The sequence below is a fragment of the Dama dama genome, chromosome 17 (assembly GCF_033118175.1).
Source record: "Dama dama isolate Ldn47 chromosome 17, ASM3311817v1, whole genome shotgun sequence".
Classification (NCBI taxonomy): Eukaryota; Metazoa; Chordata; class Mammalia; order Artiodactyla; family Cervidae; genus Dama; species Dama dama.
The window spans coordinates 51,622,746-51,650,313 of record NC_083697.1 but is presented as its reverse complement, the minus strand read 5'-3'; the positions used below and the strand labels follow the sequence as shown (position 1 = coordinate 51,650,313).

Genomic DNA, 27,568 nt, shown 5'->3' with positions numbered 1-27,568 from the left:
TTCTTTACGACATTCTGTATAAAGAAGGTTCTGTCCGGTAAACAGGACCAGACTACAAAATAAGTTGAGGAGTCATTTTAGAGAACAAACTCCTGACAGGGAAAAGACTCAAAAGACAATGTCTAGGGTATGAGACAAAGAACAGTTAACGCTTAACAAAAGAGATAGCTGCATTCAGTCAGACAAGTCCTACCAAAAATGACAATCCTGAAGGAACTAGTAACATACACTGGATATTTTCTGATGAGTTTAAGTTTAAACCGAAACTCATTCATTACTTAATTTTTATTTCATATTTAGCACTTGACTGAGAAGGCAACATGCATAAAGCAAAGTGGGAGGCAGAATACCTAAGTTCTTGGCCCTGTCTTACAAGTCACTCTCTAAACTTGAACACACTTTCTTGTCTTCATTTTGTTCCTCAGATTCTTTATCAGTAAAGAAAGGGTCAAAGTCAGAAGAAGGAGATGAGATTATGGAAGCAGAGGTTGGAGTGACAGGCTTTGAAGATGAAGGAAGGGGCCATGAGCCAAGAAATGCAGGCAGCCTCTACAAGTTGGACAAGGCAAGGAAACAGATCCTCCCCAGAGCCTCCAGAAGGAATGTAGCCTTGTAGACCTATTTTAGACTCTGACTGCAAGAACCCTAAGATAATAATGACGTGTTGTTTTAAGCCACGAAGTCTGTGGTAATTTTTTATAGCAGAATTAGAAAACTAATACATCTACCTCTGAATACATTCTCCTGCGACCTACCCACCTTCTCTGAAGGATAGTGCAATGTCTGAATTCCATCCTGAGTAAAGGCACAGCAGAAGCAGATATTGGAAAGGACATCTTTTGGACAACTTCAAAATCTGTACCACAGAATGTTCTAAAACCATTTAACAGGATTCAAATGGATGTTAATGGAGATTATTAATATTGAGCAGAGAAGTTTAACATTACATATACTAATATCCCACAGACTGTAGCCTGCCAGGCTCCTCTGTCCATGAGATTTCCCAGGCAAGAATACTGGAGTGGGCTGCCATTTCCTTCTCCAGAGGTTATAGTCAGAAACTGAGACCTACTACAGATGTTAAATAAACATCTTAGGTTTACTCAAGACAACATGCATGGGCTAGACTTCATGAGTGAGTGAACATGATGCTAACTTTATCTTTTAGTTGGTTCTTTGTTTTTTGCTGTATGAACTCTGCCCAATGCTAACAATATGGACAGGTGACCCTGTTACTAACCAAGGAAGAGTATATGATGGAACAAAATGTAGGAGACTGAACAAATTCAAAAAGATTCTTCAGAGTAGCAATACAAATTTCCTCACAAACACTTCTTTAAAACGTAAATACCTGTTCCAATTCCTGCTCTGCATACTGACGTCTACTCAGTTCGCACTCAGCTCCCTCCCTCAGCTCTCTCAGTCGACAAGCTTCTTCCTTTGCGTAATTGATTTCATCCATCATTTTGCGCTCCAGATTTTGCTTTTCTACGGCAACATTTCTGTTTTCTTCCTGTGCCTTTTCAAGCCTTACAGAATAAACATGAAAATTCCTCACAAAAGTTCCCAAAATTTCATTATTTTAGTGAAGAATGAATACGTATCAAGCAATAATATACATGTTTTAATCAGAATTCAAAGCAATTTCTATTAATCTTAAATTTGGACAACAAAAACATCAGGTTACCTACTAGACAGCTATTTGGTTTATCTTGGGCTAAAAATACAGAAATAGCATGGAAACACTCTTCAGGAAAAAGACTTTTAAAAAATTGTTAATTATTTAAGACATGTTTAAAATAAAATTTAACTACACATGTAGGTAATTTAACTACACAAATGTACCTACACTACAAATGTAGGTAATTCTACCTACACTTGATTTCCACTTGTCTTCTACTCATTTATTCCCTAATGCATACCTTTTTAATAAATTTGTAATTATGATCTTTCTAAAAATGTGAAATGAAGTATACACACAATTCCTGATGTATGTATCAATCTAAATACAAATGCGTAAGCACATGCCCATATTACATATTCACAAACTGTATGGTCCCACATAAACAAGATTTTAGCCTTTTTTACCTACTCACCTCTCTTGTAAGTCCATTAGACTTTGCTCTGCAGTTTGTAGACTCTCTAAGTCTTTCATCATTTTTGCAACATGCTCTTTTGATGTCTTATTCTGTGTATAAGCAAACCAACATCCTCCAACACCAATTACTATAGAAACTGTAAGGATAAAATCTTTCATCCAGTTATGAGGAGGTCCTATAAAGAGAATTACAGATGGTAAATTAATCTTTGAGTATCACAAAGTCTCAGTACACATGGCTAGTTAATTTAAAAAGTAGTAGATATCTAAAAACAAAACAAAATATGAAGATGTCCCTCCCATATATAAGCCCCAGCCTTTTACAAATTCTTTCTTCAAATAATCAACGAGTTTACGATCACTATCTGATATACTAGACCTACAGGAGACAGGGGCTTCCCCCGGGGCTTGGTGGTAAAGAATCTGCTTGCAGCGCAGGAGACGCAGTTTCGTTCCCTGGGTCAGGAAGGTCCCCTGGAGGAGGAAATGGCAACCCACTCCAGTATTCTTGCCTGGGAAATCCCATGGACAGAGGAGCCTGGTGGGCTATAGTCCGTGGGGTCACAAAAGAGCTGGAAATGACTGAGCAGCTCAACAACAACAGTAACGGAGAGCAGAGGTAACCCCACATGGATGCACCATGCATGCCCTGCTGGTACAGAAGGTTAGTGACAAATCCTGGGGCATTCTGAAAAAGCAGAGTATCTCCAATCACACAGGGAATGGTCCTCTATGGGGTGAAAAGGGTCATAACCAGTATCACCATCACCAGCCCAACTCCCCTCCTTCAGACAAGTTAGGTAGCGGCCATGCTTTAATACAAAAACTGAAACCCTAATCATTCACCAGAAAACGTTCTTCCCAAGCATGCAGCCATGTAACTAGTTAGGATTAATTAGTGACTCTCAACTGAGAGTGACATTTCCCTCCAGCAGACATTTGACAAGTTTTGCTTGTCACAATTCGGGAAGTGGAAGTAGGGCTATTTGCTACTGGTATCTAGTAGGTAGAGGCCAGGGATGCTGCTAAACACCCAATAATGTACAAGATAATCTCTTTCCTGCTCCCACTCTGGTGATAACAAAGAATTATCTGGGAATTATACAGCCCAGAATGCAAATAGCGGCAAGGTTGAGAAACCATGGGTCAAATGATCATAACAAGCCATGTTTTAGGTGGCTTTTTGCCAGAGAGATCTGGGTGACTCATGGGAAACAGGTGCCAGGGAAAGAAGCAACCCCCACACTTACTTGTTTCTAAAGTAAGGAGTAAGGAGCCAGGGCCTATTGTCTTCAGTAATACAAAACACAGAAACCGCTAGTCAAATAATTTCCTAGTTTATCTCTGAATGCAGGGGCTCAATTGAGGGATGCAGGATAATTAATAAAACATGATGTATTATTTCTTGCAAAGAGATTATAGGTTTTCAGTGAAAAACTGCCTAGCTGCCCATACCTCTGGCAGCAAAGAGATATTTTCCATGTTTGACAAGATGAAGAGCTCCACAGAAATGAAAAGTTCTCATGCTTACAAGTCTAGGGTTTGTGTATGTTTACATAGTGTGATAAACAGCATGCTCTATGCCAGAGACCCTCAGAACTACATATTTTCAGAGCAGATACCCTCACCTACAGTGAAAGAGATTCTCTCTTCACTCTTTGGCAGAAGGCTAAAGTCTCAAAAGGATTTATTTTTATTCTGCCTCAGGCTGAGAGGTTCAGCTCAGGCTCTAGTTCAAATATGAGACTTATTCAAGCTGAACTATAATCACCAGAAATAATAAAAAGATGAACAAGTCTCAAACTATACAATAAATACCATGAACTGGTAAGGATTTCAGTGAAAACTCCTTTAAAATGTATCTCCATTCACTTGATACTGCTAGTTTTTTTTTTTTTTTAATAATCTTAATGTGGGTGTTCCAACCATAAGGTTCATTCACTCAAGTAATAATTCTAAGACAAACACATTAAAAAGGTAATGCATCATTAACTTCTAAACTGGTTTGTTTATTAATACATTTGTTTTCAACATTCTTTGAGACTAGTTTGGTTTCTTTCAAATGATAATACTGTTCATGGCTTACAGAGTAGTTTGTTCTTGGATCAATAAAATAAAAATATCCCCAATCAATCTGGATATAGAGACAAACGCCATAGCTTAATTCCTATTTTAATCAATAATTCACATGAAAAAACTAGAGTGAATCTCACAGAAGACAATCCCCAATAGAGTCAGTTGAAAACTCAGGACAAGTAAAAGGTTAGAAAGGGTATCAGCTCCATGGAATGCTCGGCATTTCAACAGTGTTCTATTTCCTAGGGTTTGCAATTCCCACCAACAGTGCACTTCCACCAGCTCTCACAAAGGGGGGTTCCAGCTGTTTCACCAGCTGCTCTTTTAGCCTGAGCCAAAAAAGAATCACCAGTAAACTCATGGAATGCATCCAACCTCTCCGGTAACCCTTTTTAAAGCAGGGGCATCCCCAACACAGTATCACAGAAATCTATAAGCCTCTTAACTGTAAAAACTGAGGGAAAATAAACATTAGTTTCTTCATTTATAATTTCTGAAAGCCATTTTTCTAGAATTAATTTAGTTATTCCGTTTTGAAAAATAAAATTCCTCTAAAATGTGTACTCTTCAAACAATTTTCCCCCAAAGCTTTCTGAAATCTGGAAGTAAATGACGTAAACAAATTAAACTTCCCTTCTGGGAAGAAAGTATTCCTGTCAAGGTAAAGAAGAAGGAAGGTTTATTTTCCTTACAAATATGACAAAGCAATTTCTTCAATGTTCTTGAGGAGAACAATCAAATAATATTCTTCACCTTGGGCTTCTGCCAGAATAGTCTGTTACTTTATACAGTTTCAAGCAGGCCTCTAGGGCCACTGTTTTTGATCTGTATCTTAAAAATCCTTTTCCTGGTAATTAATAAAGTCCAGTTAGGATTTATTATTTCATGTCATCAAGATAGTTAGAATGCACCTTTTTTAAAAAGGACTCTAGTGAATATCGAACTATAATAACAAACATTAAAACTGCTATAGAGTTTTAAATCTAGAAATTTAATCAACTTACATACAGTTTTACAACTTTCTACATCAGTAACCAGCTTTGAAAATACCACACGTGGTATTTCAATGACAGAAAAATCTCATCCTATAAATCTTTTAAGACAGCATTATACTCTTTTATACCTAACAGAGGATTCTTCTGGTCTACTACCTTTCTTACTTTTTCCTTCCTTAAATAACAACAGATGATCTGATTATTCTTTTTCATCATATTTTGTGTGAGAGAATACTAACGCGTTAGAGGTCCGAACAAAACCACATCCAGCGCCTTGAGCTGAAGTTTTTGTCTATGACTCCGGTCGCTGATTTTCAACTGAGAGATCATAAATGAAAATTCATGCACTGCTATCCTGTTCATTTAAAAAATACATATATATTAAAAATATTACTAGGATGTACATTTAAATATTTCAGCAACATACTTAATACTTACATATATTAGTGATGATTACTTTAAGAGTTCACCCAAGTGCAATTCAATACTTTATTATATGCAACAAAAACCTTTTCAGTGCAAGCTTAGCAATGCAAATACTTCTGTATGTCAATAATTTCATTGCTATATTGATGTTTTTGTTTTCTAAGGTTTCTTTATGCTATAAATTAATGTGATTCAGAAATTTATCAAATTAAAAATATTTTATAATTATTAAATTACCTCTGGCATTTTACCATCATAAACAACAAGAAAATTGTAAGCAACTTACTTATTAACACAGCAGATTTAATCATTCTCAATTTAGATCATATTCATTTTCCTTATAAATATCATTTTAAAAACCTGTACCTTTACATTCTAATATTTAAACTATTTAAAAATTAAAGTTACTGAAGTCATAAATGAAAAGTAAAAAGTCATCACTGGTTGGGGAAATAAATTGAGGAATATTTGTAATAAGAAGTATAGAATCATTTCACTAGCAATGAAGAAAGTCTGCAGGGTGCCAAAAGGCTCAGGTGAAATAAGGAAATAAAATTGCTCTGCTTTGGACTTCCAATCCAAGTAGGCCAGTAGTTAAGATTTCTTATCAACCAAGTGGGATACATTTATGACACAAAGTGTAATAATAATAATAAAACTGTTAATAACAATGACAATTAAAAAAATAAGCATGTATTATGTGCTGAGTACTGTGCCAAGAACTTTTCAAACTCAAAAAATTCTATAATATATGTAAAATTGCCATTTTATAAATGAGGAAACTAAGGCAGTTGTAACTTGCCCAAGATGACATAATTAGTAAGAAGTAAGGAAGGGATTCAATCCCAATTATCTATGATTCCAATGACTGAACTCTGAACCTTTTTTTAGGAAGATTTCAGGTTACAGAACTCCTATGAGGTTTCCACAAAACTTTAGAGAGTAAAGAACTCTAACTTTCCCTACAGAAAATGCCTGCATTCATCATCTATGTGGGTAATCTTTTGTGTGTAAGCCCTCGTCACATCTTTAATATGACACTTATTAAAGTGCCTGAAGGCAAACTGTGTCTTAGCTCTTTATCCCCAAACCTAGCATGGTGCTTGGCAAAAGTAGATGCTTGATAAATGTTTATGTAATAGATGAATGAATGCATGGATGGGTGCAAGAATGAGTAGCAATACTAACAGTATACAAAATTTAAGAGAGACAATGAGATGTAGTAAAAACGAAACTATAATTTTATGCAAAGTTCAATATGAGTCCAGAGGTGGAAGGGATTCTACCTGAGTGGGTGAGGATGTCAGGGAAGTTCACACAGGTCTGAAAGGAATGAGGAGGCATGTGTCAGGTGAAGAGAGCCTTAGTATAAGCTCTGCTAACAGAATTACAGAATATAGAAAATACAGTAAAAGGCTTAAGATAACCATGACATGAAAACTAACATAGTTTTACCTACCTACTACAGATGTAAAGTCACAGAAAGGAAACAAAATAATGAATTACTGTAGGTATGTGTACATCTGGAATGTGTAATATATTTTCTTATACATTCTTACAAATAGCTCTTATACCTATAGTTACACTACAAAAAGCTTTGTGACTTAGGTAAGTAATTGCTACTGCCCCTTTGAATGGACTCATCTAATTTCTATCACCATATAAAAGGGGCTTGATGAAGACTATGCCAGTTTTTCTTTACCCTCCATTTAAAAAGGCACCAGCAGGCTGACCTAAGAGTTGAACTTCTACATTCATAAGTTTTCTTCTGTAGTAACATGTTCACTATTTTGAAAAACTTTTCTTGATTAAGTATGATGTTATCTCAACAATTCTACCAGAATTTGAGGTTATCTCTGATAACCTTCAGGCTTCTCGGGTGGTTCAGTGATAAAGAATCTGCCTGCAATGCAGGAGATGCAGGTTTGATCCCTGGATCTGGAAGGTCCCCTGGAGGAGGAAATGGCAACCCACTCCAGTATTCTTACCTGGGAAAGCCCATGGGCAGAGGAGCCTGGTAGGTTACAGGCCATGGGGTCACAAAAGAGTTTGACATGACTTAGTGACTAAATAACTGAAAACATTTATTTCAGTAAAAGAAAAAAGTGGCCATAACGTTTACAGTCAAAATACTGAGCAGCCTGTTTATTTCACGTTGTTATTATATAAAGAAATTTTCCAAAGGACAACATAAGAAAAGTTGTAGAAGTCACAGGGTTAACATAAACAACTTAAAAAACCCTAATCCCACCTTAATGCTCTACTATCCTGTTTTAACTTAGAAACTTGTCTTATTTAAAAGCAAGAACTCAATTTTAATTTTTTTCTTCTTTCCAGCATCTAGTTGCACCATGAACATAAGAAATACTTAAGATGCACTTACTGATTTGACTCTTAACCCCATTAATTTCATCATTATAGTATGTGCACAGTAAAATCAGAAATACTGATGCTCAGAATACATTTAAGGAGATATGAAAACTTTGAACTTGATCCAAAATACAAACTTCTAAGCAAAAAAAGCTGTGTACTTAAATAAGATATATGCAGGCAAATTGATTAGAAATATGCATATAATAATAGACAACATTATTAAAGTCTTTTTTGATACAGAAACCATCTAAGTTTGAATGGAACAGGAGCAATCTTGTAAGGGTCAAATTTCAGCGAAATTTCTACAAATTTTAACATTTAAATCTTCAGTGATTATTAGGCTAACTAATGGAATTTTTAAATATAATTTAGAAAAGTAGTGACAATTAATTCCAGACATCTAAGGGATAAACTAGCATCTTATACTTTGGTATCAGGTCTATCCAGGTTCAAATACTACCTTGGGCAAAGTATTTAACTTCTTTCTGACTTGGTTTCTTCAATCTATAAAATGGGAATAATAGTACACACTTAATTTTAACCTGAAGCTTAAATGAGATAATACAAAGCATCTCTGTGTAATATACATTCAAAAATAATTACTATCATTTACCTTTTATTTATTAAACCTTTTTTAAGATTTAACATTGTCACTAATATCAAGTGGTTATTGCTGTTATTAAAAGAACAATTAAGAGGTATCTGTACATTAATCTATTCAAATAGGTTTTCTCATATCAAATGAATAAGCTTTGTTAACTTTTACCACAGGGTCAGGGGTTGGTCCTTTGATGTTATCTAAAAAAGATACAGTTGACCCATCTTCTAATTCTCAAAATTAGTTTCCCTAGAAATAATTTTTTTTAAAGACCTGATTATTCAAGCAAGAAAAACTGATTAAAACTTACAAATTCACGCAAGTATCAAAGAATGGATATATTTATATTTTCTTCGAGTCCTTAGCCACAGAAGTAACTTAATTGAAAAGTAACCTGTATTCTCCACAAGTAGAAAAAAAAAAAACAAAACACATGGATAATAAAGACCCACCTGGGAAGCGTTGTTCCTTTGACATTGTTGTCTCTAAAATTCTTCTCATATTGGGGAAGTTCAACAAATTCTATCAACCATTGAAGTGTGTCCTCAAGGGTCCAATTATGAACTACAAAAGGTAAAAAGCAGAAGAATATTTTAAACACATGTGCTTTCAGAATTTATAAAAATTATATAAATGTATATACATACATATATAACACTACTGTAACTTCAGAGGAAATAACGATGTTAGATAGAATTTTCAATTCAATCACTAGTAAGTACTAAAATAATGTTTGGCATTGTATGAGAAGCTCAAAGCAATGGAGACATACCTCCTACCCTTAAGGGCTTACAATCTAGAACAGAGACGACACTTAAAGGAAGAGAGAACAAAACATTAGCATGTTTAATTCTAAAATAAGCATCTATGCAAATTTGAACAGGATGAAATAATCTACTATTTCCCTGGCTGTAAAAAAAACTTACCAGATATTTATTTATTCATTCCTCCTTTCATTTAACCATCCATCCACATAACATTATAAACCTTCTCAGTATCAGATTCCATTCTAGGCAGTGGGAATATAGCAGTAAAGAAGATGGATAAATGCCTTGCCTTCATAAAACAAATTCTTTTGGGAGTGGGGAGGGGCAATTAATAAAAGGAGGAAGAAAAGAGGCAGAGTTTCAGATAATGATCAGCTATTACAAAAGAAACGAAAGATGTCAGGGTAAGTTTCTCTGAGGAGCTGTTACCTGACTTAAGACCCCAAAATTGCAAGGAGCCAACACTGTGATGATCTTGCAGAAAAAAAACAATCCAAAAAGACTTAAAAGCTGGTGTAAAAACCTTACAGAATGAACCAGCTGTGTATGAGGGACAGAAAGTAGTCAGAAGGGCCAGGTCAAAAAAGATTTTCAAGAATTCTGGATATCTTTCAATAAGAAGAAGGAGAAGTAAATAATCTATGCTTTTAAAATAGCACTCTCCACTGTGGAGAATGAATTGTGGGAGACAAGACGGAAAACAAAGAAAAATAAGACCAGTCCTTATCCAAGCAAAAGGAATTATTGTCTTGGACCAAGGTTCTAGTGGAGGATATAAGTGACACATGGCCAGATTCAGACATATTCTGGGGAAAATGCTTTTAGATGTTCTGATGAAATGGTCGGAAGCTGGTAGGCAGAAGCAAGCCTAAAGCAGCACAGAGAGTGCTTATACTAAGTAAGATAGCAAGAGTGAGGAGGACTAGACTTGGGAGGCGAGCAGGGGCAGGTGATAGAGATCGAAAGTTCTATTTTTGGACATTATAACATGTCTAAACATTTGAAGTATGTATCAGATATTTAAGCGCAGATAGACAAGAGCAGTCAGATATACAACTCTTGAGCTTAAGGAAAAGTGAGGTTAGGAATAGAGACATAAATTAGGAGTCATGAGCATACGGATGGTCTTTAGACTGAATGAGATCACCCAAAAGAGCTGAAGATAGCTATTACTGGATTCTAGGAGACTGGCTCCAAATCATGAAGAAAAGGACAGCTAACATCTCTTCTCCTAGACACTTACTTTGAATTAAGCCCTTTATATGCATTTTTCCCTTTAAGCCTTAAACAGAAAGAAACAAACAAAAACTTACGAGGCACTAACATGTATATCTCCATTTTGGAGATGAGAAACTGAGAAGTTAATGGGACCAAGACAGTCAGTAGCGGGACTGGATCTCAACCCAGGCCAGCTGACCTCAGGACCTGACTCAATGCTACTGTGAGAGGGATAATACTAAATAACAGTAGAGATACACACAAGCAGTTAAATACTGGGAGCAGCTAAAGGCATTTCTACTTCAAAAAGAACAAAGACAAGTTTATCCAAAGGAAAGGATGTGAATGCACTGGAAAAAAGAAGAGCTCCATATTCGTCTTCATATATAATCTGAAGATGTGGGAAAACAAAATGCTTACAGATCACAGAAAAGGCCGAAGGAGAAGGAAGAAAACAAGTAAGCAATAAGGCATATCTGGGAATCCATCTGTGATAAACTTGAGATGAGATCTTCCTGAGTATGAATTTACTTTTGCAAGCAAAGCTGGATGTTCACAATCTACCTTTTTCATTAAGTGTTCTTTAGAAGAAAAGTTTAAATAAATCAGAGACAAAACATTAACAAAAATTAACTTTTAGATAAAATACATCTGATAATTTTATACTGAGACAGAGCTTTGACAATTTTTTAAAAATGATCTCTCCTTGTGTTCCTGCCGTTAAGACTGGGCATGTGCCTGAGGCTGCTGTATCCATTTAGCCAAATAATTTAGAATAAATATCAGCCAAAGGTTCAGGCCCTGAGTGCTTTCTACCGAATTTAATACATGCAAAGTAGCTTTTTATTTTAAAGTGTCTTCCTATTCAAGACGAGCTGCACCGAGAACTGCCTGGTCTGAGGCTCTGCCAAGAAACTGCCAGCACAGCTGCGCCTCACACACCCACACGAAAACTCCAGCCAAGACAACAGGAGGAGATGCTGTCAAGTCCATGGCTGTTCATCTGATCAACAGCAAAAGCCTAAGCAAAAGCAAAAACACTCCAGTGCATCAAAATATTCTCTCAATTATCAATGAAGCAAGACAGAAAAGAAGAAAAATCAAATGAAGAAGACGACATGTTTAAAGTACCCAAATTCTAGTATTATCCCATCTAACAAGTAGAGAATTGCACTGGTGCTAAAGTAATTTTCTTTACAACGAATCTGTAAAACTACAAAATTCTAACACAGAGCACACAGTTTGCTTTGGTGTGCGGGGAAGGGAGTTCATTTCATCGTCTTCTTTTCTCGTGCTATTTGGTTTCTTTGGGAATGCCTGGTAAGTACCTTCTCAGGACCAGGACCTGTACTGTATATTAGCTTTCTCTGCTCCAAATTCATTAACTGTCTTTCGATTCTTGGGGCAGAGAATACTATGCCCTTTCTCGGGGTCTTTGCACACATGGTGTTTCCTCTTTCCTTCTCTCCACCCCTCTGACTCACCTTTATCTATTTACTTTATTGAGCCTTCATACTGCAGTTAAAACTTTAATTCCTTGGGGAACCTCCTCACACACTGCTATGTGGTCATATATCACACTGTACTTTTAGGCATAGCATTTAACATAGCATGTATGATTATTTGTTTCTATGATCATTGTTTCAACATCTGTTTATGCCTCTAAAGCATAAGTTTCTTGCTCACTCTTCTATCCCTAGCACTTGGTACACAAAAGGTGCTCGACAAATTACCTACTGGATTCTCTCGAATAAATGAAGCAGAATGTGTTTGTAATTGACAACTGTTATGAAAATCTATTTTCACATTTTAGAAAGGAGATTCAAACAGAAAGAGGAACTTTTCTGTGTAAGAAATTTTTGTTGGCAAAAGAGTTATTAAGAATTATCTGGAAATCAACTATACTTCAACTTTTAAAAAGTAAATTTTAAAAAATTATCCAGTTCTTTATTATCCAAATCTCACTGCCTCTTTCATATGCGCTGTTGCTAAACAGCATTTCCACCAGAGGGCAGACAGAGAAGGATAATGTATTTCTTTAAAAACATAGATTTTTTTTTTTAAAAATCTATCTGCAAAGCTATGGAAATGTCAGGTTGTTGTCTTTCAGTGATCTGGGACAATTTATTCCAATACCAACAGAAAGAACTCTGGAATTAAAACAGACCTGATTCCAGTCCCAGCGATTCAATTTCTCAGCACAAAAAATAATGAAACTGAGCCAGACCATCTTTAAAATTCATTCAAATTCTTTGTTTTTGATTTCAAATGAACAAAAGATGATGTTTAAAATACTGCGAAACTGTTAACCTAGAACAGTAGATTATAGAATAGTGAGAGGGGGAAAAGTAACTCCAAGAACTTTCGGGACAGCAACAAAACTGTTCCTAACACGTACTGAGTGTTTATTAAACACTGGGAGATTTGCAAAGCTTATTTCCAAAAACCACTGCAACAACTCTCTGAAGCAGGTACTTTCATCATCATACTGAACCTGTTAGTTTATGAAGGTGAAGTTCTTAATTAGCTAAAACAGATTACTAAATGCTCAAACCAGGTTTCAGAACAAGTCCATGTCTAGAATTGTTTACCACTGTACAGTAACATTACCTCTTTAGAATTAGGTAAATGGCCCTCATAATCAAATTAGGCACTTCAAGTAGATAGTTTATGTTCCACATTTGCAACCATATATGTAGCTTTCTAAATCCGTCATATTCCCACATGTCATTCCTTCAACCTGGAATGGCATGCCTGTCTTCTTCCTTCTTTGTCAGGCTGTTCCTCCTGAGCCTTTGAGACCCAGATCAGGAACTCATTCCTCCATGAAGTTTTCCCTGTCTATCCATTTCTGGATTACAGTTGCTCTTCCTCACGCCCCTGATCACATGTACGTATATCTGCCATAGGATTTATACACGTGCTCTAATGAAATTGTCCGTGCTTGTGTTACCCTCTGGCTGATGAGTTCCTCCAGGGCAGGAACTTGTTCTGCCTAACACAGTGATTATTAACACCATAATGCCACATTCCTTTGATTAGGATTTTACATATTAATATACACTATATTTAACATCTCCCAACCACATCTGTGAGACAGTTGTTTCTCCACAGTCTATACAGAGAACCTTGGCCAAGAGAAGCCATGTAACTGCAATGTAGTCACACAGCTAGAATTTGAACTCTAATCTTCTGACCCCAAGTTCACTGCCAATATAGGTGACTCCTGATTTAAAAGAAGTGCTCACTATTTAACTTAAAAACTCAAAACACATTTTCTCTTAGAAACAAAGCTTCCGGACATACAGCATTAATAGTAACTCAAGAGTTAAACATTACATATGGGCAATCTGCCACGGGTAATTGTGTTAATGGACTCAGGATTCCACTAGAGACGTCAAGTAAGCACCATGGCCTACTGAAGGCCCGGCAACAGTAACCCAATATAGCCCGATGGAGCTGTGCCAGTTCTTCATCATGGCACAGGCTTCTAGGACTTGAAAAGGGGGCTCTACCAGCCTGAAGGGTAAGATTTCAAAGAGATTTCAGGAGACTCAGAACTGCAGCAGGGCTCTGGACCAAAGGAAGTAGTGTGAGGCAGGGGAGAATGTGGACAGGATGGTGACTAGAAGCAAATTTCCAGGAGATAAGAGGATGTGGGGGGTGCACATTTATGGATTTTTCACAGGAACACAGGCAAGATGAGGATTCTCCGTTCCATTTTCTTCCTTTGCTGCTAGCTAAAGAGCTATTTCTCTAATTAGGGATGAGATTCCTGGTTCTGTACCAAAACAGCTTCCCTTTCTTCCCCTTATCCTAACTGTTACTGTCAATCCTATCTCCACACAATTATTTTGGACCAGCACTTTAAAGAAGAAAAATTATAACTGTGCTTAAGTGGAGAAAGCTTTGAGACCGCAGTAGGAGCTGTAGTAATGAGGAGAATGAAGAGATAGGAAAGGCTAGAAACACCCAGCAGCAGAGTAAAGAAAGGAACATTCCTGTGCCCATTCAGCAAAAGCAGGCTTCCAAAAATGATGCGTGAGCCATGCATAGGTACATCCTCAATTGAACAAACGAGGTTATACACAGAAGAAACACCAACTGAAAACGATGTCTCCCTCCCCTGAATTTCTATAGTACTTACTATTCCTACCAAATGGCGTATCATATGTGCTGCCTTATTTTGTAACTATTTGCTTAATTACATCTTATGTTCCGACCATATTGTAAGTTTCCAGCAGCTCAGCATAAAGTTGCCATTTAAGTATTAGCTGGATAATCGACTGACTTTCTCCTTCCTTAAAAGAACCCGTTTTGTTTTTAACCGTGCCCACTTGATAACCCATAGTTGTATGAAAGACATGTGATACTGTTTCCACAACATCAGATTTCAAAGTAACACTGGAGAATCCCTGACTCCGAAAGATCACAGGAACTTATAACATGATGGAAGTTAGAAGATGCCAGTTTATAGCCATGTATTTGACATTAGGATGAGGTAAGAATTTGTGTGCTCAAATTTTTGCCTCAAGCAAATGTGATAGAAACAAAATCTGTGAAAGAGAAACTTCAGAAGATTAAAACACATGTATTTACTTGCTCACATCATCTATAAAACGCAATCTTATAAAACTAATGCAGCCAGTGCACTTAGCCATATACTCAATACGTATTAAGTTACAGGTCTAAAAATACAAAATAGCTTTGTGAAGTACCACCATATAGGTTTTCATCTGTTATATTTAATATAAGTACAAGCTGTCCTAAAAGCCTTCAAATATGATTTGTGAAATCACCTAAATTCTGTGGGGGGGGGGGGGGGGGGGTACTAATTACAAAGCATTAGTGTGCATGTAGTGACATGTTAATACAGCAGCACCTAACATTTTATAAGCACTTGGCAAGTTCCAGCAAGTGGGCTAAAGGCTTTACGTGGACTATCGCATGAAATCCTATGAAGTAGGTTTTAGGGATAATATTATAATCTTGGTTTACAGATCAGGAAGCTGAGGCTCAGAAAGTATGACTAACTTGTCTAAATTCACACACCAAGTAAGCAGTGGAGATAGGATTCAAAACAGGATCTGTTGATTTCCAAAGCCCCAGCTCTACACCATTACACTCCTCATCCTCCTCGCCTCTGCATTAATAAGAATATTTCAAAATACAGCCAAATTCACAATCAGCTGTGTCACACCTTGGATATAAAATATTTATATCTACACCATGGATATAATACATATAATACATCATTTACATTTACTCTGCATTTCATTTCTTAATATCTCTCTTACTACTTTTTAAAAAGTGCTACATTCTAAATTTATGGTACCATATCTAACGTTCTTAATATTAAGAAAGCAACTGGCGTAACAGTTTCTTTCGGCAAACTACATATTTTAGAAAAATCAATTCCTAATATCTTAATACAGTACTGTACAGCTAAATACTTTACCATTACTACACACTTACTACTTTCTAATAAAGTATGAAAATTTTTTTATAAGTATCAAAAGGTATGGTAGGAGGGTCAGGAAGGAGAAAGTAAAAATATTGTTAACGAAAATAACTATCCTTACAGCTGGCTATATGAAATCGTTAGTGAAAGAAGTTCTATATTTTGAAGCTACTCAGATTCACAACCTAAAAACGATCTGTCATTTGAAAACTATCTCAATTATTGCCATATTTATGTGAAGTGCTAATTTCTAAAATATAGGTGCAAGCAGTATTCACAACTTTTCCAAAGTCTACTTCAACTAAGAATTTCCAGTTACAAAAGACTCAGAAGTTCTTAGAGTGACACTCATAACTTATCATGGGAAAATGCAACTGACTGAAGGTTGAACACAGCAAGACTTTGGTGAAAAGCAACTTTAACTGAATGTAATATAAACATAAAAAAATAACTTTTTAAAATTAAAAAAAAATGAAAAAGTTTAAAGCCTTCCACACTCCGTCTTAACTCAGGCAGTTTATAGACTCTGTGGTATCCAGAGCTCAGAGTGAGACTTCAGCAGATCAGCTGCTCAGCACCATCAAGAGAAGCTTATCTTTAGAACAGAGCCAGCATGTGAGTGCCTCGGATACATGGTGGTCAGCGGGGCATGTCTCTGTAACATGGACTAAATTCCTGCACTATGCTATATTTGGACACCTAAGAGCCACACCCTGAGCTTGGGAAGCCTAAATATCAGTAGCTGTATCAAAGAGAAATAACTACACACTTTCTTTCAAGGAGCTCCTTACCTTTCATCATGCAAGAATTACATGTAATTTTTAGGCATCCTAGATAAATACTGGTAAATGTCTCAATGTTCAGAGTTCAGAAATTACAAGGGTACAGTCCTCTTCCCAACAGTGGTACAGTGGACACTAAGAGAAGACTTTAATACTTTTCCTATTGTCAACTGCATTCTTATCATTTAAACAGGGTATGCCATCAACACCTATTTTCATGAAGATAATGGAAGATAACAAAGGCATATCTAAAAACAGAAACTGGAGACAACACTGAATCTCAAAATTGTAGGACTGTTCTGAAGATTAACAAAACATATGAGGAAATAACTCTTAGGAATGGTAGAAGTTCTCCACAAATGTAAATTATTATCATAGTATACTATAAGTAAATACTATTACTTATAGTAAGTTCAAGGAATCTACTTACTTTATATATCAGTCAATAAAATCAGTGGACTCAATGGCTATAAAGGAACTAAATGTTTAATCAAGTTTTCCTAAATATCTCATTATGGCATCATTGAGGACATCACCTTAGGGACTGAGTGGATGAATTTCTAGTTATGTATCTTCCATTTTACACTCAGCCCTTGACCTTTTTCTTTAAACCCCTAACTGAGACTATAAAGAGCAATTCACATCAAATGAAAACAAGTTATTTAAGGGCACACAATATCTCACTTTCATTTCTATATTCACAACACGTTATACAATGCCAAAAATATAACACACACTAAACAAATGTGGAAAGGCAAATGTTTCTTAGGAACTCAATTAATACTTGCTGGATAAGGGAGTGAATAATAAAATGATTTATTAACCAAAGCTGCCAGGAAAATGTGACCTTTGCATTCACTCTTAGAGAGGCATTTCTAGATAAAGCCATAAACTTTTCAAAAGTATGGTTAAACTTCATAAAAAAGAGAGGATGATACTTTTCAAATACGTTTAACAAAAACAATTCTAAAATTACAGCTTTACAAATGTTTGCTTTTTTTTCTGCTAAGAGTTCAAAACGCTCAAATTTTTTTTTTCTCTTGGAATTTGCAAGTTTCTTCAAAAGATTACCTGCACAGGTGACTTGGGATTTTTTTATTCAACAAATATTTACTAAGTGCACAGTAATTACTAGCGGGCACTAGATAAAACGTCAGAGTCAAGAAATGATTACTAAGACTGATGTAAAGCTTAATGTAAGAAAATATATTGACTTTAAGGAGTTCAACAAATGATGAACACAAAGTCCAGTTAATAAATACTTTTATTTCTAAAGACTATCAAATCAAAGGCCAGATAAAAATTGAGCTTTCACAGTTTCACGTCACACATCTCTGGGCAAGAAGAGACATTACATGAGAAAGGTGTTAATCCTTATTTCTTCCAGAATAGAAAAATCCACCAATTTCAATGGTAAAAGCATTTTCAAGTTAATGTTACTCAGAAAATTTGTTTGATATGACTCTTTCTAGTACATCTAGCATCTGAAACAGTTCACAAATTATATTAGCTGCATTTGGTATATAGCCATTTTCCAATTTAGGCTTCATCTACTATATACATTACTAACACCAAAACAACTTTTAGGAAAAGTTTACTTGTTTTTTTCAGTACTACTGACACAATGATTAAAACATTAAAATACTAAATGGCACCCCCATTTACAGGGGACTTTTTCAACAGCTAGAGTTATGTGATAAAGGAAAAATGTGAATAATGTGCTTTAGTAATAAAAATAAATTCATAAAGAAAATAATGTGCTTCAGTAATAAATTCATAAAGATGGACTCCTTAACACAATGTCACTGTACAGTGCTCACTCAACTTCTCTCCAAGGTCTTTTTTTAAACTCTCAAATTTCCCAACAGTTGCTGAGTTCCATATGAGGATGGGAAGATAGACTAGTGGTGGTCAGAGTCTGCATAATGAGGACATGGGAATACTAGGTCCATACAAGGCAAGCTCCTGAGTGAGATAACAGCTCAATGGTGTCAAGAGACTGAATATGTACAGGGGGATTGAGCTAATTAGAAAATATATTGATGATAAAAGAACTAGGTTTTTCATGACTGGTGAAAAGAGATAGCTCAGTTGGTAAAGAATCTGCCTGCAATGTAGGATACCCTGGTTCTATTCCTGGCTTGGGAAGATCTGCTGGAAAAGGGAAAGGCTACCCACTCTAGTATTCTGGCCTGGAGAATTCCATGGACTGTGTAGTCCATGGGGTCACAAAAAGTCAGACACAACTGAGAGATAAACAGGGCAAGAAGTCAACTAAATAAACCAGCTAGAATTATTCCAGTAGTGTTAGACTGCTATCAATGTGAACTAGTATCAGGTATCAGTGAGAACTCATGACTTTTAATATATAGAGAGAAGTAAATATAGGGGTATGTGTTTCTTACCTCTCTCTACTGAGAGGGCCTGGGAATAATACCTCAACAGCAATGAGAAGACCTAGTGTGCAAATCTTGGTTTCTAAATACTACCTCAACTAGAAGTAACCAGAACTCCTTGGAGTAATGGTTGTTTCCAGGGGTACAGCTAAGAAATAACAAAATAAGCCTAGAGCACCTTTTTGTGCCAGAATATAAGGAAGGCTCAAAAAACTATGAAGACACACATATAAAAGAAAAGAATAGAAAAGTCAGCTTGAATGGTTTATAACAGTCATATCTGGGACAATTAAAGCATTAAAATAACAAGAGCAACAAACTCACTGAACAAAGTAGAAATCCAGGAGCCATGCTGATATAAATGAATAAATGCAGACGATCAATCTCAGACCAGTCATAAGATTTTGAGATTCACTATTTCTCCCACTTCTATTTTCAAGATATGCCATTTATCTCCCACCATCTTCACAGGACAAGCTGTTAATATACTCTGTTTAATTTTTCCTTATAGTAGAATGCAACTAATAAGTAGAAGGAATGACGGAATTCTAAAAACCACAATTTGGCAACCATCAGAGTAACAATTAATTCAGGCAAAAAACAGTCATGGATGCTAAAATCAGCGGGTGAAAAGTGATGAGGGATGTGATGTTACGAAGTCTCCAAGTTTCTCTTCACAAAATAATACTAACTACAAAGGGGAAAAACGCAGCTTTATGGTTACAGAATCAGAATAGACATTATCTTAATCAAGTGATCAAAGGTAAAACTGCATAACACAAACTAACACCATGTGTCACTCAGAAGGATCTAATGAGAAGAATTATTCCTGTGACGGTCCAGCCCAAAATGCCTAACGTGGATCTAATCACAGAAAACATCAAACAAATCCTAATTTAGATACAATCTACAAAATGACACTGTTAACAATTACTGGCCAAAGACATGCAAGGCCAGGAAATACTGTGGAATTGTTCCAGATTAAAGAAGACTACAAAGTGAGGACAACGGGGTATACTTGCATACTCATCATTAGGACCAAAAGCAAAGTTGGAATGAGGGCCTCTGGGCAGTGTTTTGGTCCTGAAGATTTTCACTAAATTTGAAGTTGCTTTCAATTAAGAAATTAAAAACTGTATTAATAATCTTTCTTTTTCAATTATATAGGCATAGAATTCTAATAACTGCTAACTTCTTCATTACTTTGTAGTTTGTGGTTTTCTTCAAGAAAGTATGGTAATCTTTTAACACTAATAATGGTTAAAGCAAATACTAGGTCCTTATTAGCTGTCTAGTATTGTTCTAAGCTGTATATACTGATTAAGTCATTTAATCCTTAACAGAGTCTTCTACAGAGGGTACTAATACCACCTACATTTCACAGATGGGGAAAGTTAAAGACAGAAAAGATTAATATACTTGCCCAAGGGGAAAAAATCTATATAAAGACTTGAATCCAGGCAGTCAAGTGCCACACTTTCTTTAGAATACTGTCTGTCTAGGAAAGGATAGCTGTACCTTGGAGTTTCTCAAGATATCGGTATCCAGAAGGTGAAAGACCTCAGTGATTATAAAGACTCAGAATCTTTAAAAAAGCTAATTGTTCAACATTCACTTAGTACCAGGTTGGTCTTCAACATTCACTTAATACCGGGTTGAAAAGATTAAGATCCTATCTTCATAATATTGGAAAGCTTGCCAATAATTTATGCTGTTTATTTAGGAAAAAAAAATAATAAACTACTGCAAAAATATCTTTGACACTTTTAAAATGAGATTTACTATTGCTCTACTATAAAAGCACAGCTGGAATTGAAATAAACTTTCTTTTTTTTAACTTTTCTAATTGTCTACTCAATAATTCCCATTTATATTTCCTTGTTCTCTTGCAATTGACTTATTTCCAAGATCCAAAAGTGTTTTCCTGGTTTAATTCTTTTTTCAGGCCCCAGATGTGTCACTGGGGAAAAAAGTAATTACACTTACTTTGGTGAAACAGTGTTGGAGACAAATGAACAAGTTATTACCAAATAAGTAAACTCAGAATTCTTCTTAAATTATGAATTGCCCTCTTATTCCAATAAACAGAATATTTTATTATCTAGTAAGTAATGATAATTTATTTCAATGGAATTGTTGACAAACCAAAACCCTAGAAGTGACCTCTAAATCCTGCCTAGTCAATTTACTTGCACAACAAATGAATTCTTACATTCCTGAAGACAATACATTATCTATTTTGTAGCTTATACACATCTTCAGTCTACACAAATGTTACTAGTAAAAATATTACACAAATTTGCTACTTCAGAGAATTCTACTCCTTGCTTCCTATTAATATAAAGATAAGTGAAAGACAACCACAATGACAATTTTTTGAAAAAATACTGTCCAAATTTTTCATTAGAAAATACAGAAAATGAAAATAGCACTGCAAACTAAATAAAACTTCCACTTCTTCTAGTAGCCTAAACTCATACAAGTATTGCTTTTCCTAGAATTGATAACAGCAGGAAATTACCCATAACTACTAATAATTTAGTGACTCTTTGTAGTTTCACAAAAGCATATCTTTCCAGACAACTCACTAAGGATGACTTTGTAAACTTTATAGTCATTGATTCTCTAATGTTATGTCTGTTCTTTTCCCTACTGAGAAGACCTCACTTGGCAAAAACTGATGAGTAACACAACTGACAAGAACTCTAGGACATGATGAACACACAGCATGGGAAAAGTATTCCATATGCTTAAGTTCTTTACAGGAGTTGCAAACAGCAGGCGGTATTTTTAGTATTATTTAAGTGTGATGAATACCATTTGCCTTTAGGGAGTGTGTCTCATGTGCCAAGAATCATATTATTCCTTACACTGACAAGTATCTGAAGGGCATCACTTTCTCGAGATTTCCAAACTAGCGTGGAATGGACAGCACCTGCTTTTTGCCACCTCAAATTCACTTCTCTGATCCTCCAATGATGCTTTTAAAAACACCTATGTTTCCTCCCGCACGGTACAGACATTTCTGGCACTCCTAGGTGAACGCAGTCAGGGTTTCACCCCGTCAGTGAGAAAACTGCTGTGCGGTAGTGAAAATCTGTAACAGCCAGAAAAAGTTTGGAAAGGGTAGAGGTGGAGCAAACTTTACTGATCGTGTCCAGTGCTGAGAGTTACATTAGCTCATTTAATTAAAATACCAAAATGGGATTTAATAAAGCATTAACATTTGGGAAATAACATGCTCTTACCATAAAAGCCAGAGTGGGAAGAAAAGAGGTCTGTGAGAAAAATCGATTTGTAATCCAAAAGTTTTCAACTGAAAATGTCAAGAACGTATCAGATTTTCTGAAGGAGTACTATATTTTGTATCTTGTGACCCATGCTGCCAGACTCCACTCACCTACATCTGGATCCAGAATAACCTTTTAAACTTTTCTTCAATCTACTCTTGTCAAAGTCTAGCTTCTCTTGCTCATCAATCTGTTACAGCTGGTTTGTCAAGTAAGTACCCCTTTTCTCTCTGCTGTCTTCTGAGACAAGACTCATAATCACCAGGGAGAGAGGGTTGGAGAAGGAAGTAATCAGACGGCATCATTCTGGAGGTCACACTGACAGTTCTAGGTTATGGCCACATGACCTAAAGCCAGTTACTTCCTGAAGTTTTTCTAACTACAGTAGGCAGGAAAAATTCTTTTCTCTTTTATCATGACCCTGGGAAAAGGTAAGTCTACGACTGCCCGCAGCCACAGAGTTAGCCTTAGGAAATACAGTAGGAGAAAATAAAAACAAACCCAGAAAGAAACAGAGAGCAATACAGATGACCAGAGTGGATTAAGCCCATGACTACATACCTATACTCTCCTTAAATAAAGATGGCTTTAATTAATTGATTTTCTCCTACATCAATTATATCTCAACTGGGTCATTTCATTAATATGTAAACACATTCAAAAGCTTTCACCTTTAAAAAAAAAAAACAAAACTGCCCCTCACATCATATCTATCTTCAGGTATCATAACCCCATTTCGCTTCATGTTCTTTTGAAAGTCAGTATTTACTGTCTTCACTTCCTCTTTTATCCACTCTAATGCAACTTTCACTTCCATCATTACAGCGCAATTGCTCTGTCAAAATCATCAACAACCTCAACCTCTACACTTTGCTGACCCAAGGGTAGATCTCTGTTGTGATATTACTCAAACTTCTGGAGCATCTGATCCTGTCTATGTCCTTTTTAAAAACATGTTTCCTTCATACACCTCAGCACCCTAGATTCTCCTGGTTCCCCTCGTAATCTCACTGGTCACTTCTCTTTCCTCTTCCCGGGGTCCCTCTCTTCGTCCTGACCTCTCAGCACTCAGTCCTTCACCTCTTTGAAATGGGATCTTGGTGTTTTTCAACTATTTCCTCCCATTATTGATCCCTCAGCTGAGCCTTTTTCAACCTTTTTTCCCCAAACTGCCTCCAAGAAATTTTAACACCACAGGTACATAAAACCTAGGCACTGCATGATCCTGAATTCCTGTCTCCAACCTTCCTGAATTCAACTTCCTGAATCCAATCCAACAGCAAATCCTGTCAGCTAGTCCTTCAAACTATATCAGACCCCTCTGCTACCTCCCTCTACCAGGTCACTGCAGAGCCTCAGCAGACCTTTTATTTCTACTCTTCTCTTCTCCAGAGTCTAACAGCCACACAGTAACCACATAATCTTTTCAAAAGACAGATCACACATCACTGCTTAGCTCAAAACTCCTAAATGGAGCTAGAATTACAGTAAGTATAATGGCATTATACTTAATTCCTGAACTCTATTAGGCCCTACAAGGTCTTCTGAGATCATGCAAACCTGTTCATTACCTGTCTTCCTAAGACCGCTAACTTCATGAAGGTAGGATATCTATTTTGATCAATGCTCTATTTCTAAAACACAGAATAATGCCAGTCTTCAGGAGGAATTGAATCAACTTTTAATGACATAACGAATGGAGTAAATGGGTATGCTTTTGTCACTTGCAATAAATAACATCTTTGATGATTCGCATTCTTACAACAAATTTCCCATTACTTGAAGTACTTTGAGTCTCTTTATCTTCTGCCACTAAAAAAAAAGACTTAACTAAAACATATCAACTGCTCAAACTTTAAAAGAAAGCTCTATAGTAAAGAAGAAGACATAGTATACTGTAATTTCAAGCCAATCGACAAAGCATGTTGAACAGTCAGTTATGCACAGTAATTTATTAAGCGTTTAGTCTTGTGATAAATTCAGCCTCCAATATTTAATATAGTGCAGGTTCCATTAGAAACTAGAGTGATTACTTTGAGGGGACATTCTTAAAAACCACTCAAAGAATCTAGACACAGGCCTAAAAACATATATCCACTAACTTAAAACTTAATCTTCTCTTTTTCAAAATTACACATCTAAAAGAGAATGCAGTCTAAAGTCATGGTCAGATTCATGCAATTGGGCATGCTCATTAAAAACAGATGAGAGAAATTTAAACAGCTGCCAAAGCAGATCAATCTTCAACTATCTCACACTGCAATCTGGGATATGCTTGCTTACCTTTGCTAGGGTCACAGGCTCTGGATCAGTGGGTTTGCAGCTAGCACACAGAAACCTATTATTACTCACTGCAGCAGAGCTGTAGCACTATCATTAAAATCCTGCCACAAAGTATTTGGTACTGGTCAAAACATGGAAAATAAGGATGTTAGAATTCTATATTCTTACGACATATAATTCAGAAACCAAACAAACCAATAAGCAAATTTTAAAGGTAAGAATTTCTTGGATCTCCCCTCTCTAATTACGCATCCTCTTCACCTTCCCTTTTCCCAGCCCAGCCCACCTCCATCCCGTTCCAAAAAGTTCAGTGCATTGCTTTAAGAGAACTGTCACTCAAACTCTTCATAGGAAGTAATTCTATAAAGATTTGAAAATGGCTAGTGATAGTGCCATCGAGCAATGGAAAATTACTCTGTCAACCAGTTTCTTGCCTGTCTTACACTAAACTCATTTTTTATTAACCTATCTTTTCAAACCATAAACCAACATGACTGTAAATAAAGAAATACTGACACATTACATTAAGATGTAATAAGGTATACTCTGTTGCTTATATAATTGCCAAGATTATAATATTTCTAATAAAATTTTGGGGATAAAAAAGATGCAATAAGGTGTAATCCCAACTTCCAACTCTTACATTAATAGAGTGGTAGTACTTTTTGAACAAAATCCCTGCTGAATTAATTTTTGAAATGTTCAACTTTTTAATATGTCAGTAAAGTACTTCCTTTTTTCTTTAAGCATAATCAGATCTACCAGTTTCTTAAGAAAGCCCTCTACCTGATCAAACTAACCATTTGTAATTGCCATTCCGTTTCCTCCATTTTCTTACCTATGCCTTAAATAAGAAGTTACTCATTTATCTATTTCATATCTACTTATTCTCATAAATCAGTTTTTATTGTGGCAAAATATGCATAACATAAAATTTACCATTTTATCCATTTTAAGTGTATAGATCAATGGTATTAAGTATTCATATTGTTGTACAACCATCACCACCATCCACTCCAGAACTCTCATCTTGCACAATTTAAACTCTGCACCCATTAACCAATAACTCCCCATTCTCCTCCCACTAGCCCCCAGCAACCACTGTACTACTCTCTGTCTTTGATTTTGACTACTCTAGGTACCTCATGTAAGCAGAATCATACTGTATTTGCTTTTCTGTGACTGAGTTATTCCACTTAGTATAATATCTTCAGGGTCCACCCATGTTGCAACATTTGTCAGAATTTCCATACTTTTTAAGGCTGAACAGTATTTCACTGTATACCACATTTTGCTTATCCATTTATCTGTTGATAACCATTTGGGCTGCTCCACTCACACCTTTTTTAAGATTTATTTTGTGTGCAAATGTGAGTCAATTCCCCATACCAATGTTTAAATTGCTATCTGTAGGTTAACGATAGTCTTCTCGCCATACTTAAAGGCTTTTTTCCAATATATCACATTTCTCTATTTAGTACTACTGGCCACTTTTCATCTCCTCTCTTTATCCCCCAGAAAGAGAGAAGAAATTACTTACAAAGATTCATAGAATGCAAAGACATAAAACATGAAGGACACCAATGAACTAGAGAAATAAAATGAAACTAAGAGGACACACAAAATATACATGAGGACCCTTAATTAACAGTTACAAAAAGCAGACAAAGAAGGAGACGAAATCGCCGAAAGGGTTCACAAAATAAGCACAAATCATCTCCTCCTAAGTACAGCTGTTCTCATTACAGAGAACTAAAAAAAAGATCCTTCATGAGGGCTCTCAGCATATCCTTAGGTAGCACAGGTGGACTCAACTATACAACCATCTGTCACTTTCTGAAAACTCTCCTCTACAGACTTTCAAGAAACTGTATCTTCCTGATTCATCTCCCATGTCTTGATGGCCATTATTTATCTCATTAGCTACTCATCTGTTTTGTCTTATTAGCAGTATTCCCAAGGAGCTATTCTCTTTCCATTTCTTTCTTTTGGTGAACTCTTAATTCATATGACTCTAACTATGATACCTTTATATGAGTGAATCACAACTCTACATCATTAATTCTGTTCTGAAACATAGCCCTTAAGCAGCCATAAGTTCTAGTGATAAATACCTGATACTATTTTTTTTAGCTGATTACATGGTAAGAAAAGAAAATTGATAATGGAAGTAAAAATTAAATCTCCTTCAATGCAACTGACATTTGCTGTTTCATTTTGTCAGACTGATCTAGACTCTTTTTCTCAACCATGAAATATTTTAATTTCAAATGTGAATTTTCAATCCTTTTTGTACATTATCTTCTACGAAGATACATAGAAATGTAATGACCTTCTAGTTTAATAACTTAAGTATGCGGCTGATTTTAAACAATTTGAATCAAAAGTTTCTAAATGATCCATCATTTTCAACTTCCTGGAAGAATTAATACTGATACAAGAGAAAGAGAAACAGAAGACTAGTCGAATGTTAGAAGAATGCTTATTAAGGACCTCTTACTAAAGAGCACCCTAACCAGATGAGAAAGTTAGACAATTAACATTATTTGTACTTAGTACTCTATTTCAATAGAGTAGCCATTCATAGTGTAAAGATTTTTAAGTATAAGACCTAAGTGCTATGTGATTTAACCTGTGTTTTATCATACATTCCCTCTGAAACATATTTATATATGTAATATAAGTATATACATATGTTCCAGAATTACATAAATGTTTATAATTTTTAGAAATAAGTCATGTTCACATTCAAATTGAAATGGTTATCTAGTATCTTTGAAATCTTTATTTTCTTTGTATTTATAA

The 27,568-nt window shown here is 35.7% G+C and overlaps 1 protein-coding gene across 4 annotated transcripts in view; it reads right to left on the bottom strand.

Moving 5' to 3' along the window:
* STIM2 (stromal interaction molecule 2) overlaps positions 1-27,568 on the bottom strand; it is a 167,667-nt gene that overhangs the window by 21,327 nt on the left and 118,772 nt on the right. For all 4 annotated transcript variants that reach the window (XM_061164510.1, XM_061164511.1, XM_061164512.1 and 1 more), the window contains 4 exons: positions 9,019-9,130; positions 5,409-5,524; positions 2,097-2,274; positions 1,352-1,529 (listed from right to left, as the gene is read on the bottom strand). In XM_061164510.1, coding sequence (XP_061020493.1) covers positions 1,352-1,529; positions 2,097-2,274; positions 5,409-5,524; positions 9,019-9,130 — 584 coding nt within the window. The remainder of the gene's footprint in view (positions 1-1,351; positions 1,530-2,096; positions 2,275-5,408; positions 5,525-9,018; positions 9,131-27,568) is intronic.